This window comes from Lasioglossum baleicum, chromosome 11 (assembly GCF_051020765.1).
Source record: "Lasioglossum baleicum chromosome 11, iyLasBale1, whole genome shotgun sequence".
In the NCBI taxonomy this organism is placed as follows: Eukaryota; Metazoa; Arthropoda; class Insecta; order Hymenoptera; family Halictidae; genus Lasioglossum; species Lasioglossum baleicum.
In genome coordinates, this window is record NC_134939.1 from 15,533,213 (window position 1) to 15,546,183 (window position 12,971).

At 36.1% G+C, this 12,971-nt stretch overlaps 1 protein-coding gene across 1 annotated transcript; it reads right to left on the bottom strand.

The window, feature by feature from the left end:
* Nucleotides 1–1,206: 1,206 nt before the first annotated feature.
* Nucleotides 1,207–12,919, bottom strand: LOC143213258 (uncharacterized). Its single transcript, XM_076432936.1, has 7 exons — nt 8,932–12,919; nt 5,744–6,062; nt 4,866–5,128; nt 3,891–4,000; nt 3,686–3,776; nt 3,456–3,592; nt 1,207–3,187 (listed from the first exon to the last, which is right to left on the bottom strand). Exons 1-7 carry the CDS (start codon nt 9,130–9,132, stop codon nt 2,932–2,934), a joined length of 1,377 nt encoding a protein of 458 aa, XP_076289051.1. The 5' UTR covers nt 9,133–12,919; the 3' UTR covers nt 1,207–2,931.
* Between the last annotated feature and the right edge of the window lie 52 nt (nt 12,920–12,971).

Below are 12,971 nucleotides of genomic sequence, written 5' to 3' on the forward strand. Positions count from 1 at the left end.
AACACTTTACTCACTGATAGTGTTTCTATGACTGTGATTTGCAGCTGAAAGAAGTCTAATAATTTTTTTACATAATAGCCACAAAAGTCACAAAGAGATAACTTGACAAATTCTTAATTATTTGTATTTGTCTTTTGAAATACTATTAAGTAACCGTCGGTGGGTTAACGAATAATTATAGCAATATTTATAAAAGACAGAAGGCTATTTGTTTCATACAGTAAGGAGCATAACTGATTCAACACACTCTAAACCAGAATAACTTTTTTATGAATGGACCAAACGACTAACTTTTCTGTATGGCTAGAAGAATTAGTTTAGTAAATGACGTCCATTTTTTTCTGTGCGTGTCAAAGCTTTCGGCAAAGCAGGAGAAAAATCGACAGAATACAACGGTCACAGCTCGAGGCGAATCGCCTTGAGATAATTAGAGATAGCCATCTTGCAGCGGGATCTAGGTCCGTGAGGAAGGGGCTGTTGGGCCCAGTGGGCCTATCGGGCCGACGCGGTGCGGCACGGCGCGTGCCCTGCGCCAACGAGCAACTGGGGCGCATGACGAAAGGAACTGCAAGGTGTTACCCCGCCGAGTGCAGGAGATTGCAGGATAAAGAGTACCGACTATGGGGGGAAAAAAACTGTCTCGGAAGCACTCAGACGTGAAGACACCGTCCCTCCTAGGAGACCGTTAACTTCAGGAAGATGCAATAAACTTGCTAATCAGCGATGGGAGGTGTTTCTCGAATACATCAACGGATTATTTCAATTTAAGTCTTTCTTTTATCCGTGTGGATCAAATGACATTTAAGAACATGTAATAGGTTTATTATTTGTTTCTAGAATGCGAATCTTTATGCAAAATGAAAATTTTCTACATCGATTGCTAGAAATAGAAACTACATTGACTGTTACTTGTTAATGTTACATCGTAATGATCTTAATAGAGGAGAAATTATATATTGACATCTTCAATTTTTCAAATTTTTCGACAACTTCGATTTTCATATACTTAATTTTGCTATAAATGCGTAAAGACCCGCAGTCTAGTTATTTCATACCTGTGACTGAAATGTTGTTGTAGATTTGCAAATGTGTCAATTAGGCCACTTTCTTTCTCAATTTCACAGACTTTAAATCAGAAAAACATTTTTATGAATGGACCAAACGATTTTAGTAAAAATTAATTTTTAGTTGTAACTTTTAGAACTTTTTTAGCTGGGCTAGTAACGAAAATTTAAAACATGTGTTTTGCAAATACGTGTGAATTATATATACGTTCTGAAAATTTCATTGGAATTGGTTGATTGGTTTACAAATTATAAACGATCAAAAGTGGTAAAAATTGCAATTTTTCATGATTTTCGGTCTTTTTACCACTTTTAATAATAATGATGATATTAAAAAGGAACTTGGCATAAATAGTTCCAATTCTTTTGTCACGAACGGTTACACCAGATTAAATAATTTCGTATTCGAATATCACAGTATAGTTTTCACAATCACCGAAGTGGTCAGCGGGAAGTAATAATTGGTTTCCTCCTGATTCCTGCCAGAAGTCGCCGAACAAATTTGATAGGTATAAATTGAGACAAAACCAATTAGCAGGCCATTCATTCCATGCCCTATGACCCTGGAAATATTATTTCTCCCTTCATCGATTGAAATTGGTTCTTGACGAATAACACCGTGCACTGTGACGAGCGTTAACAAGTTTTTATCGGCTTTCGAATGACTTCTTCAATGGGCACGGGGGACCAGAAATCAATTAAGCCCGGGTGGGGGTGGGACACGTGCCGAGTGTGATAGATCGGTGTTGCTGTTTTCTGCGTCGACAACCTATTTCTCTCGGAAAGGAATCAACCCTCAGGAACCATATGGCGCGACAGACGTATGATGCGATTCGGACAACGTGGAACATCAAATTTTCTATCTTTTGTTCATGCGACACAAGGTACAGAGAAAATTCCGAGCTATGAGAATAAGATCTGTGGATTTTAAAATACTTATACGCTCGTCGAATTGCTGTGCTTCAAACATTTGTTTGATCTCGTAAATTGTTTCTAGTTGCTAAAAGAATTGGAAGCTTAACGTTTTTTTAACACTAAAACTACCGGGAACGGAAAATTATTAAAATGTTTTAGCTGATAAAAATGACAAGGCTCTATTTATTTAGATTTAGTGCAATATGCATTTGGATAAAGAAATTTATCGAATCATTTTCCATGCAAGCAACGTCATAATGTCAATAATTATAAAATTAAGAATGCAAGACCGGTCATTTTTGACCGGCAATGGTAGCTTTAGTGTTAACCCTTTGCACTCGGAGCTATTTTAATAGCTGAACAAATTGCGTGGACCACCCTGTACACGCACATATAATAAAAAACTTGCATCATATCCCGATAAAAAGTAAAAATACTGAAACATTGAGAATTGCCTTGTTTTATTGTAATCATATAAATGTTTGTTCGGCGTTACAGTGCAGGTCCGTTCACATAAATCCACTTGGTTTTGTACACGTCCTTATTCAACTAGGAAACACCGATCTCCTCATTTATTTATTGATAATTATGAAAAGGAGCACAGTACCATGCAGTAGGAAAACGACGTTTTCAGAACCTTGAAAAATAGTAAGTATAATTAAATATTTTAGCGAATATTTTAACCCTTTGCACTCTCGGAGCTTTTTTTAACTCGAAAATTAAACATTTCTTCCGACCTAAAATATTGTGATTTTTTATGAAATTTTAAATTTGATGGATATGAAATTGATATTATACCTTATGAAATACTTAAATGTTCAGTAATTGATTAGATACGTACACATCTAATAATGTAAACAATATTTTGCAATTTTTAATGGCGCCTCAGAGTCGCCACTCGAGTGCTAAGGGTTAATTTAGACTTGATTAAACGATTGGACTGAATTCCGCATCATGATTCGGAGTCAGCGCAAAAAACTCTATAAGATCCACCCAACAGTATATTGGAAACATTTTTAGTGTTGGACAGAGTGTAATCATTATACGTAGTATTATAAAAAGAACCATATCTTACCGAACTGAAGTTCATTAAATTGAAAGTGTAGATCTTGCCTGCCGTCAGTTGTATAGGTTTTATACTTTTTGTCAACATAATATGTAGAAGTTTCCTGCCATCGATAGATAATTGATACCAGTTGCTCGCAGTTCTGCAAATACGTGTATATATATATACAGGGTGTCCCAAAATTCCTTCAACAGCCGGAAGTGCGGGTTTCTGAGATCATTTCCGGCTGTTGAAGGAATTTTGGGGCACCCTGTATTTCCATGTGAACTTCTTAAAATACTAATAGCTTAAAATACTGATCGTCTATCAGGAGATGGCAGTGATTTCGACAGTGGGGCGCAAGATGAACCTTGGGACGACACAGAAATGAATCAATATCTTTATTTTTATATCTTTTACGAATTCCTTACATATGATCATAGATACGCTCAGTGTAGTCCGTAAGGTGTTGTCCTGGCAGGCTCATCTGCAGCAAGATGTTCAATAAACAACAGGTAAACGAAGCAAATCTGAAACTCTTGCTCGGAGTGCTTAAATTCACAATTGCCTAGTTGTAAAAAGAAATCAACGGGAAACACACTGTAGAGTCGCTGGAAATAGAAATTTGTTAATTCAGTTCTCACGAGATGACGAGACCAACCTGAAACTGAGTGAAGCTCACGCCGACCATGTTGAATCCTAATTGGAAAAAATAAGGCACCGAACTTGTGGTCTCGAGTGTGTTAGCAAATCTTCAATATTTTCGTTTTAGTTAGAACAAGTTCGGATTGCACCGCTACACGTATACATGTACATATATAATGTGAGTTTCGATCACAAGAAAGCCGAAAGAAATCGATACTAACTTAATTATGTGTTTGTGCAACATGGCGCATGTTTTTAACGTTTCGTAGGCATCGTCTTTCTGTCTCGCCGGATATAATTCTATATCCAGACTATTGCTTTCCACGAGATGCTGTAGTCGACGTCTAAACAAATGGTAAATTTACGAGAAAATTAGATGTGTACTTTCACAGTTCTGTTTTTTTACGATTGTAACACAGGGTGTCTCAAAATTCCTTCAACAACCGAAAGTGGGAGGTTCCTGAGATCATTCGAGGCGACATTTTCCTTTGCAAAAATGACGACCGCGGCTTTGTTAAGGAGATATTAACGAAAAACCACGACTGTGCCAACACGCGTCTAGGTCGCGCTCTGATTGGTCCGTGTTTTTCGTTTCCAGCAGACGACGCTCGCGCGTGAACACTCGCGCACCGCTAGATCACGTATACGTACGCGAGGATTGCAACGGTCCGGGATTCCACTTCTGATTTCTCGATAATGCAAAGACGGGGCTTTTTAGTAGTCAAAATCGCTAGATGAAAGATCAATTTAGGGCGCTGTTTGCCTCAGAAGTCCTTCTTTTACGTTTCCGAGCAATAGTTTTGCAATATTCGGCTGCATGTTGCCCGTCGGAGAGGCTAGTACGCCGCACAGTGGGAACTTTCGACCAAACTCGATTCAAAATCAAAGAACTTTCGATAGAAATGAGGTAGAGCGATGAAATTTTTTTTAAATTAAAGCTGAAACTTGGCAGAATATGGGAAAAATAGGGAGATTATGGTACGAACGTTTTTTAACCTTGAGAAAATTCGTTAAACTTTCACAATATCAAGAAAATGTGGTTATTCTTCAAAGGAAAATGTTGCTTCAAACGATCTCGGGAACCTCCCGTTTCCGGATGTTGAAGGAGTTTTGAGAAACCCTGCATATTACGATTATTTACACTTCAGTTCAACATTTGCATACGAAACACAGCCCAGCGAGTTATTGCAGAATTACCCCAGAATTTCACAAAGTCCGCACTCATGGCGAATGAATTGTACTACCATAGTGTCGCAAGCCACAACGATCCCAATGAACGCCAAGGTACCAATATAGTTGTGTACCACAATAGGATAATAATATTTCTCCGTGTTCAATAAATATTCTATACGGAACATCATTTGTTGCTCGTACGTTCCATTGATGGCGTGTAATTTACTAATCGCTGTCAATACCGTTGGCAATATCATAAACGGCACCATGCATCCGTATATAGTTGCTGTTACCAACATATTAAAAATATTAAACAATAGTTTTAATAACGGCCACGTCTAGTTTCTTGGATTTTTCAACAATTCTTTTACAGCATCATTTTACATGCTCATAATCATTCATTTCAAGCATATAATACTTGATCCAAGTTTGATGTTCATTCTCACTTAGTATGTTTAAATAAATCGATTTTTATTGGCCTTCGTGGGATAAAATTGAAATATTAATCGCTAGACTGCGGATCTTTATGCAAAATAAACTTGTTTGTACTGATTGCAAGACACAACAGCGAGATAAACATTTCTTTCTTCGTTTAATTATCTAATTAAACTGAATCGAATACGCTGATGTCTTTAAATCTTTGTAATATGTCCACTGCTTTAAATGGTGCTTAAAGTTTTGTCATAAATGCATAAAATCCGCAGCCTGGTGATCACTGTAAGAAATTTTAATTTTCCAGTTTCAGTAACTAAATTATCAGTACTAAATTATCTTGATATTGTTCACGAGTCCCACTACATACATAGCTGACTATCCGAGTCCAAGAAGTAGAGACGAAATTCACACTATGCGAGGGAAGACTATACTAGTGTAGCGTTCCGTAAATTTGCAACAACTTTACCTGCATACGTAAATGTAACTTTTCTGGCCTGTGTGCAATGCCTACGTAAAATATCATAGTCTTCTCTCGTTTTCATATAAGTCCTCCAATCATCTTGCATTATGCATAAAAGATCCTTCATCTGTGTTGAATGACGATTTCCATTGGTTTCAGATAATCGTTTAAAATGACTCACAGCGAAATACAACGAACATACCGCCGTACGATTAAAAAAATTGATATACTTCATGAGACACATGAAGCTAATGATGAGAGGAGCGAAACCTTCCGTGAACGCATCGATGTCGTCAGCGTTGTACGCAGTTATCATACCGCCCATCTGAAAAGGTAATTATTTTGTCAATTTCAGTAAGCAGTCGTAGAAATTGTAAGAACATTTTTAAGTACAAGTATGTATTAGGTTGTCCCAAAAGTTTCTTTCGGAATGTGTTCCTTCAATGTAGCTAAATAAATACGAACAATGCCATAATCTTTATGTTAATGTTTTAGTACTTCCTAACATGAATTTGCATTATGTGCATGAATCGAAAACCAACCTTTGGGACAACCTGATACAGTAAATCCTCTATAAACGCAGAAAGGTCGTACACGATAAACGCAAAAAAAAATATCCCCTCTACTGTAGTAATGTAATCTCGGCTCGGGTATGTCGGTGTGAATCGCTACTAATGCGATTAAAAATATAGTAAACTGATATGTAGTTACTATAATTCAGTCCTATAAATTCTGTAATGATTCAAATATTTTGATAATATTTTTTGTAAATGTTCACAACAAGCGCAATGCTGTTAAAATCAATAATAGAGAGATTAACATTTTTAAGTTTTAAGAGAATGCATTTTTTGAAAAATTACGACTCTTTTTTTCTCAACTATTTTAGTTCTCTGGTCCTACTATTGCATACTATACAAATACTGGTAAGAATCTTTTGCTATAATGCCTCCTTTGCATTACCTGTGGCGCTATCTGTGATAAAACGTTCAAACTGGTAGACAAACAATCTTATCTACAAGACTCTAATTACAGTACCGACATTGCTTACAATTCTGACGAAGTATAACCACCGACGAGATACAGTTAAAAGACTGCTCAGTATTATGGGACATCGTGTCACTCGATTAATTCGTTGTTTTCTTATGCCCTTTAGGATGTATTCTGGCTGGAGTAAGAAACAGAAGGCCATCAACGTGACCTCGTCGGTGGTACAACGAAGAGGCCCCAGGATCGCAAAACACAGCATCCAGACGCGATTAGGAGACCCCACTTTGAGCAAGTCAACATTCGTGTTATAAATGTCAAGAATATAAGTTATGTACGTGTACAAAACAAATATTTTATGTATGAATCCACAAAGAATAAATAAAGACAAAGTAGTAAAACAACGTATCTGTGAATGTATTTATTGAATCACCAATTATTCCCAAACTTCCGACTTGTCGTTGCGTCACACGAGTGAATTTTCTAAACATTTTCGGCCGTCTGATTTGTGGTTCTCTTATACTACTGAATTTCGTGTGCCACCTCCTGCGCTATCATGTCCTCCTAATACAAAACTCAATTTTCGAGATTTTCGAAAATTTTCGACCGTCTGACTTGTCGTTGACTTATACTACTGAATTTCGAATACCTCCTTGGACATCATGTTCTCCTAATACAAAGTTCAATTTTCGAGATTTTCGAAAATTTTCGCCAATTTCGACCGTCTGACTTGTCGTTGACTTATACTACTGAATTTCGTGCCACCTCCTGCGCTATCATGTTCTCCTAATACAAAACTCAATTTTCGAGATTTTCGAACATTTTCGACCGTCTGACTTGTCGTTGACTTATACTACTGAATTTCGAATACCTCCTTGGACATCATGTTCTCCTAATACAAAGTTCAATTTGCGAGATTTTCGAAAATTTTCGCCAATTTCGACCGTCTGACTTGTCGTTGACTTATACTACTGAATTTCGAATACCTCCTTGGACATCATGTTCTCCTAATACAAAGTTCAATTTTCGAGATTTTCGAAAATTTTCGCCAATTTCGACCGTCTGACTTGTCGTTGACTTATACTACTGAATTTCGTGCCACCTCCTGCGCTATCATGTTCTCCTAATACAAAACTCAATTTTCGAGATTTTCGAAAATTTTCGACCGTCTGATTTGTCGTTGACTTATACTACTGAATTTCGTGCCACCTCCTGCGCTATCATGTTCTCCTAATACAAAACTCAATTTTCGAGATTTTCGAAAATTTTCGACCGTCTGACTTGTCGTTGACTTATACTACTGAATTTCGTGCCACCTCCTGCGCTATCATGTTCTCCTAATACAAAGTTCAATTTTCGAGATTTTCGAAAATTTTCGCCAATTTTCGACCGTCTGACTTGTCGTTGACTTATACTACTGAATTTCGTGCCACCTCCTGCGCTATCATGTTCTCCTAATACAAAACTCAATTTTCGAGATTTTCGAAAATTTTCGACCGTCTGATTTGTCGTTGACTTATACTACTGAATTTCGTGCCACCTCCTGCGCTATCATGTTCTCCTAATACAAAACTCAATTTTCGAGATTTTCGAAAATTTTCGACCGTCTGACTTGTCGTTGACTTATACTACTGAATTTCGTGCCACCTCCTGCGCTATCATGTTCTCCTAATACAAAGTTCAATTTTCGAGATTTTCGAAAATTTTCGCCAATTTTCGACCGTCTGACTTGTCGTTGACTTATACTACTGAATTTCGTGCCACCTCCTGCGCTATCATGTTCTCCTAATACAAAACTCAATTTTCGAGATTTTCGAAAATTTTCGACCGTCTGACTTGTCGTTGACTTATACTACTGAATTTCGAATACCTCCTTGGACATCATGTTCTCCTAATACAAAACTCAATTTTCGAAAATTTTTCGCAAAATCGATCTTTGTATTAGGAGAGCATGATATTGAAGGAGGTATTCGAAATTCAGTAGTATAAGTCAACGACAAGTCAGACAAGTATTAGGAGAACATGATTACTACTTTGGTTTCTCAATATTGTTAATTTATAATCAACGTACACTAAATAAATCAAAGTATTATATTCTTTTCCTTTATTTAAGAAAAACCGTCCGGCACTAATTGTAAGGGAACTCCGTCTATTATAGTACACGAAGAAACTGAACATTTTCAGCGCGGAACATTAGAAAATTACGATACCTGAAACATTGTTTGGGTTAAAATCATTGGCACAAACACTACTCCGATTAAAAACTTCTCCAGCGGTGATTGAAAAGGCCACTGTCCTATCGAGCACAAGAAATACTTATTGAATTTTAGACACTCGTACTGGGAACTTTCCATTCTCTCCATTTTGATCCTGTCCTGATTATTTCTGTTCAAAAACTGAGCTCCGTACATTTCATGAGAGATATCTTCATCGATCACGCGGCGCAGACCTCGTTAGATATTCCGTTTGAGGATCGACGAAAAATAAGTACGCCAAATTGATTCATTCAATCCTTTTGAAGTGCTATAGCATAAGCTATTAGAAATATCGAGGGAACAAAGTATCTGCAGTCTGCAGAGTTAATGGTTTAATTACGCAAATTAAAAGAATCAGAAATTCCTTATGAAATCCGACATCGCAAAGCAATAATGTCTGACAACTGTGCATACGAAATCAAAGATATTGAACAGCTCCAGGGTTCCCACAATTATGATTCTGTAAAACATTATTCATGACTGCTTCCTGTAACCCTTTCGCACACAATTGCTACGATGTTATAGCTACTGTCAAAATGTATCTTTCCCAGCATGTGCTACCATTAGACAGCGGATTTTATGCATTCATGGCAGAAACGAGTAGTAACATTAGATTTTAAAAATACTGTATATATAGTATTCTTTTGAACCTATTAAACATATTTTGAAAGAAAATAAATTTCTAATTCGCGCCACTTTGTTATAATGCAGACAGAATATTTTTATTTTGCATAAAGATCCGCTGTCTAGATATGATTTTGTAAACTTCAACTGCGTTCTAAAAAGTGACTCGACATTTGTGTTACACAGTGATAGACTGCGGATTTTATGCATTTATGACAAAAATGGTTACGTACAATTTCAAGAGAGGGAATATTAAAAAGGCCACCAGTGTATGAGTTTCATCTTAATAAGATAATTAAAAGAAGAATGAAATTTTTATTCAGCTCTTGTCTCTTGCAATCAATGCAAACATTTTTTATTTTGCATAAAGATCCGCAGTCTAGTGATCGAAAAATATTTCGGAGTGCAAAGGGTTAATCCGACGACTCTGACTGATTACTTTAATTGATTATCAAGGAGAGAAAGCCGAGTATACATATGTATATCGGGTATTACATCGGCATTCTCGTTTAATTGAAAATGTGTAATATATTTATTATTGATATATTACTTCGTACAATATCATTTTGTTCATATAAATTAGTACATGGTATAACATTTCTAAATCCAAGAGTACATACAATGAGAAAGATAAAGAAAACACGATTTCCGTCATATTTTATAAAAAAAAAAGAAATTTGAGCAATGCAAAATTCGTTTCAGTAACTCTATGGACACATCGGTAAATAAAAGACGCTTTACACGTTTCTTATGTCCTAGTCAAAAAATTATTCGCCTAAAAACATGTCAATTACAATATGTGAAAAACAGAAATGATAGTCAGGGTAACAACTGATGTCAAGAAAAATATACGGTGGAATCGAGGTACAAGTGGAATCGAGAACGGCCGTGTTTTTTAAGTAAATTATATTCGATTGTTGAAAATATACATATAGTGACTCCCGCTAATATTCGGACACTCTCAAAAAGACGATAACCTTAATCTTGAACCACACGATTTGAACCTGTTTGAGAAATTAGAACAATTGGTTTGCTACTTTTGACATCATGTAGTAAACTAATTGTTCTTACTCCTCAGAAAAGTTCAAATCGAATATTCTAATATTAAAAAAGTTATCGTTTTTTGTTTTAGAACGTCCGAATATTAATGGAAGTCACTATATGTATGTATATCCGGTAGGACCAGAGTCGCAAGATAAGGGGAATTGACTCGAATTGAGGGGAAAAAGTTACCCTCTCTCTCTCTCTCTCTGCCAGTACCGTGAGTTAGTCACGTGACGTGACGTGGCGGAAGCGTGGGGGAATAGCGCCGCAGAAGGAGAAGGCAGAGTGGGGACACAAGTCTTAATCTGGCGACTCTGAGTACGACTAACCTGCACGATAGGTACCTTATTCTATATACATATTATATTTAAGACACTTCGGGATGCAATTCTCTGTAATTGCAGACCACTTTCGACAACACCGAAAAATAAGTACGTTTTCGGAGAAGAGATTTTTTGTCGCTCAAGACAGCTTTGCGACTATGATTTTCATTTTAATCACGTTAACCCTTTGCACTCCGATTTGTTTTTCAATTTTGATGCCAACAACTCCCCTTCAAAGGACAGTTCCGTGACTGCTACTTATTTTAAACAATTTAGCTTTCAAACTTTTCTGTAATTTATATTTGTGGAACTCGCATTTGCTTCTAACTAAAAAATACGACTTGAATAAACAAAGGAAGAACATTTTCCTTTCTCCGATGTCGAGTCACACTCGACGGGTTGAAAACCTTATTGATTTATTGGATATTTGTAGTTGATTATAAATTGAGCATACTGTAATTTGACACAGACATTATGGCTATTATTAATTTCCTAACAGTAAAATTGAGTCGCCCGTCTATACGAATAAATAATCTCCATTCTCAACAATCTATGATCGTTCCTCGAAATAGTATTGCCAGACAAATCAATTCTTTAATTGGCTACACGATTGCAACCTCGAGCGACTAAAGCGTCCTTCTCCGACTCTGCACACTTGTTCTTTGTTCCCTTGTTCGATACATTCATTAGAGCACAATACCATCACAGTGTCCAGGAATAGTATCCATTCACGAAGCAGAGTTTATCTTTCAAAAGTTTCAGATTGCTTCTGGAACGTAATTATGCTCAACCTTCTTACACAGTGAGAGTCTCATTATTTGCTCAAACGACTTTAGTCTTTCTTTTTAATTCTTGTAATGCAATTAAAACATTTTGAAGTGATTATGTAAATGTTCGAAACTCTTGCAAACTTTAGTGTGCGGAGTTATGTATAATCAAATTATTTATAATTTGTAAAGTAAATTATGTATAATCTCCATAGTGTATAATCAAAACTGAAGACATAGTCTCAAATTTCAAATACTATTTAAGTACATACATCGAAAAACAAAATCGGTGCTTACAATAAGTATGATCGAGGTTTAACACAATATGCTCGAACTGATTTTAAGTACTTCGAAAAATAAAATGAGCAGTTACGAGTATAATTGAATTCTAATGCAGTAAACGAAAAAAGGAGTTCTCACGAGTAAGCAGCGGACGTCTGTTGAAATATAAAATCTAAATTACCATTCTTATGATTGTATAAAATATGGAAGACATAATTTCTGAAACCAAACAACTACTGTGCTAAAAATATATATAATGAGAGATCCCAGATGAAAGGAACAAATTATTTACTTCTAAAAATGTTTTGAAATACTTAATTGTGATTCATAAAATCCGCAGTTTAATCGTGAGAATATTCGATGCAACATATTCGAACCATTTTAATTGATTCGTAATTCTTCTGCATGTTTTAAGTATTCGTTCGCACATCATGCATACTCATACATATGTATACAGGAAAAGCGAATGTGTGCAGGTAACACTGAACGCACACTATTGTCGTGGTCCACGAATTTCTGCAACAGATTCAGTGCTTACCGAATTCGACAAATTTACAAACACACTGTCGACTATAATGGAGTGAATAATTCGTTTCTATGAGTGTTAATCAAACCCAATGAAACAAATCATTCGTTTTTATGAATCCTAATCGAACCTAATGAAACGGATAGTAGTTGTTGAATTATTACAATTGACATTAACGAGAGCCACTGCGGGTCTTTATACGCATTGTTACGAATATTTGTAGCGTATAAATATATCAATAGCATAGTAGACAATCGAAATTTGGTAAAGTTTTACTTTCCCATTCATTCTTCGCCGAATCCATTATTGAAAAAATTAAGTGTTATTAGAATTTTTGGTTCCCCGAAGTCTGCAGAAACGTGGATTTGCAAAAAGTTCCACATTTATGCATGAGTACTAACTGTGTTAATCAATTAAACCTCGGACAGC

Bases quoted from the DNA above. Each gene is read 5' to 3' on its own strand.
- LOC143213258 (XM_076432936.1), bottom strand. From the start codon at position 9,132: ATGTACGGAGCTCAGTTTTTGAACAGAAATAATCAGGACAGGATCAAA. The intron at 5,129-5,743 runs GTAAAGTTGTTG...TGTTGGTAACAG, and splicing joins AGTTACATTTACGTATGCAG to CAACTATATACGGATGCATG. The intron at 4,001-4,865 runs TAATTCTGCAAT...CGTCGACTACAG, and splicing joins GACTTTGTGAAATTCTGGGG to CATCTCGTGGAAAGCAATAG.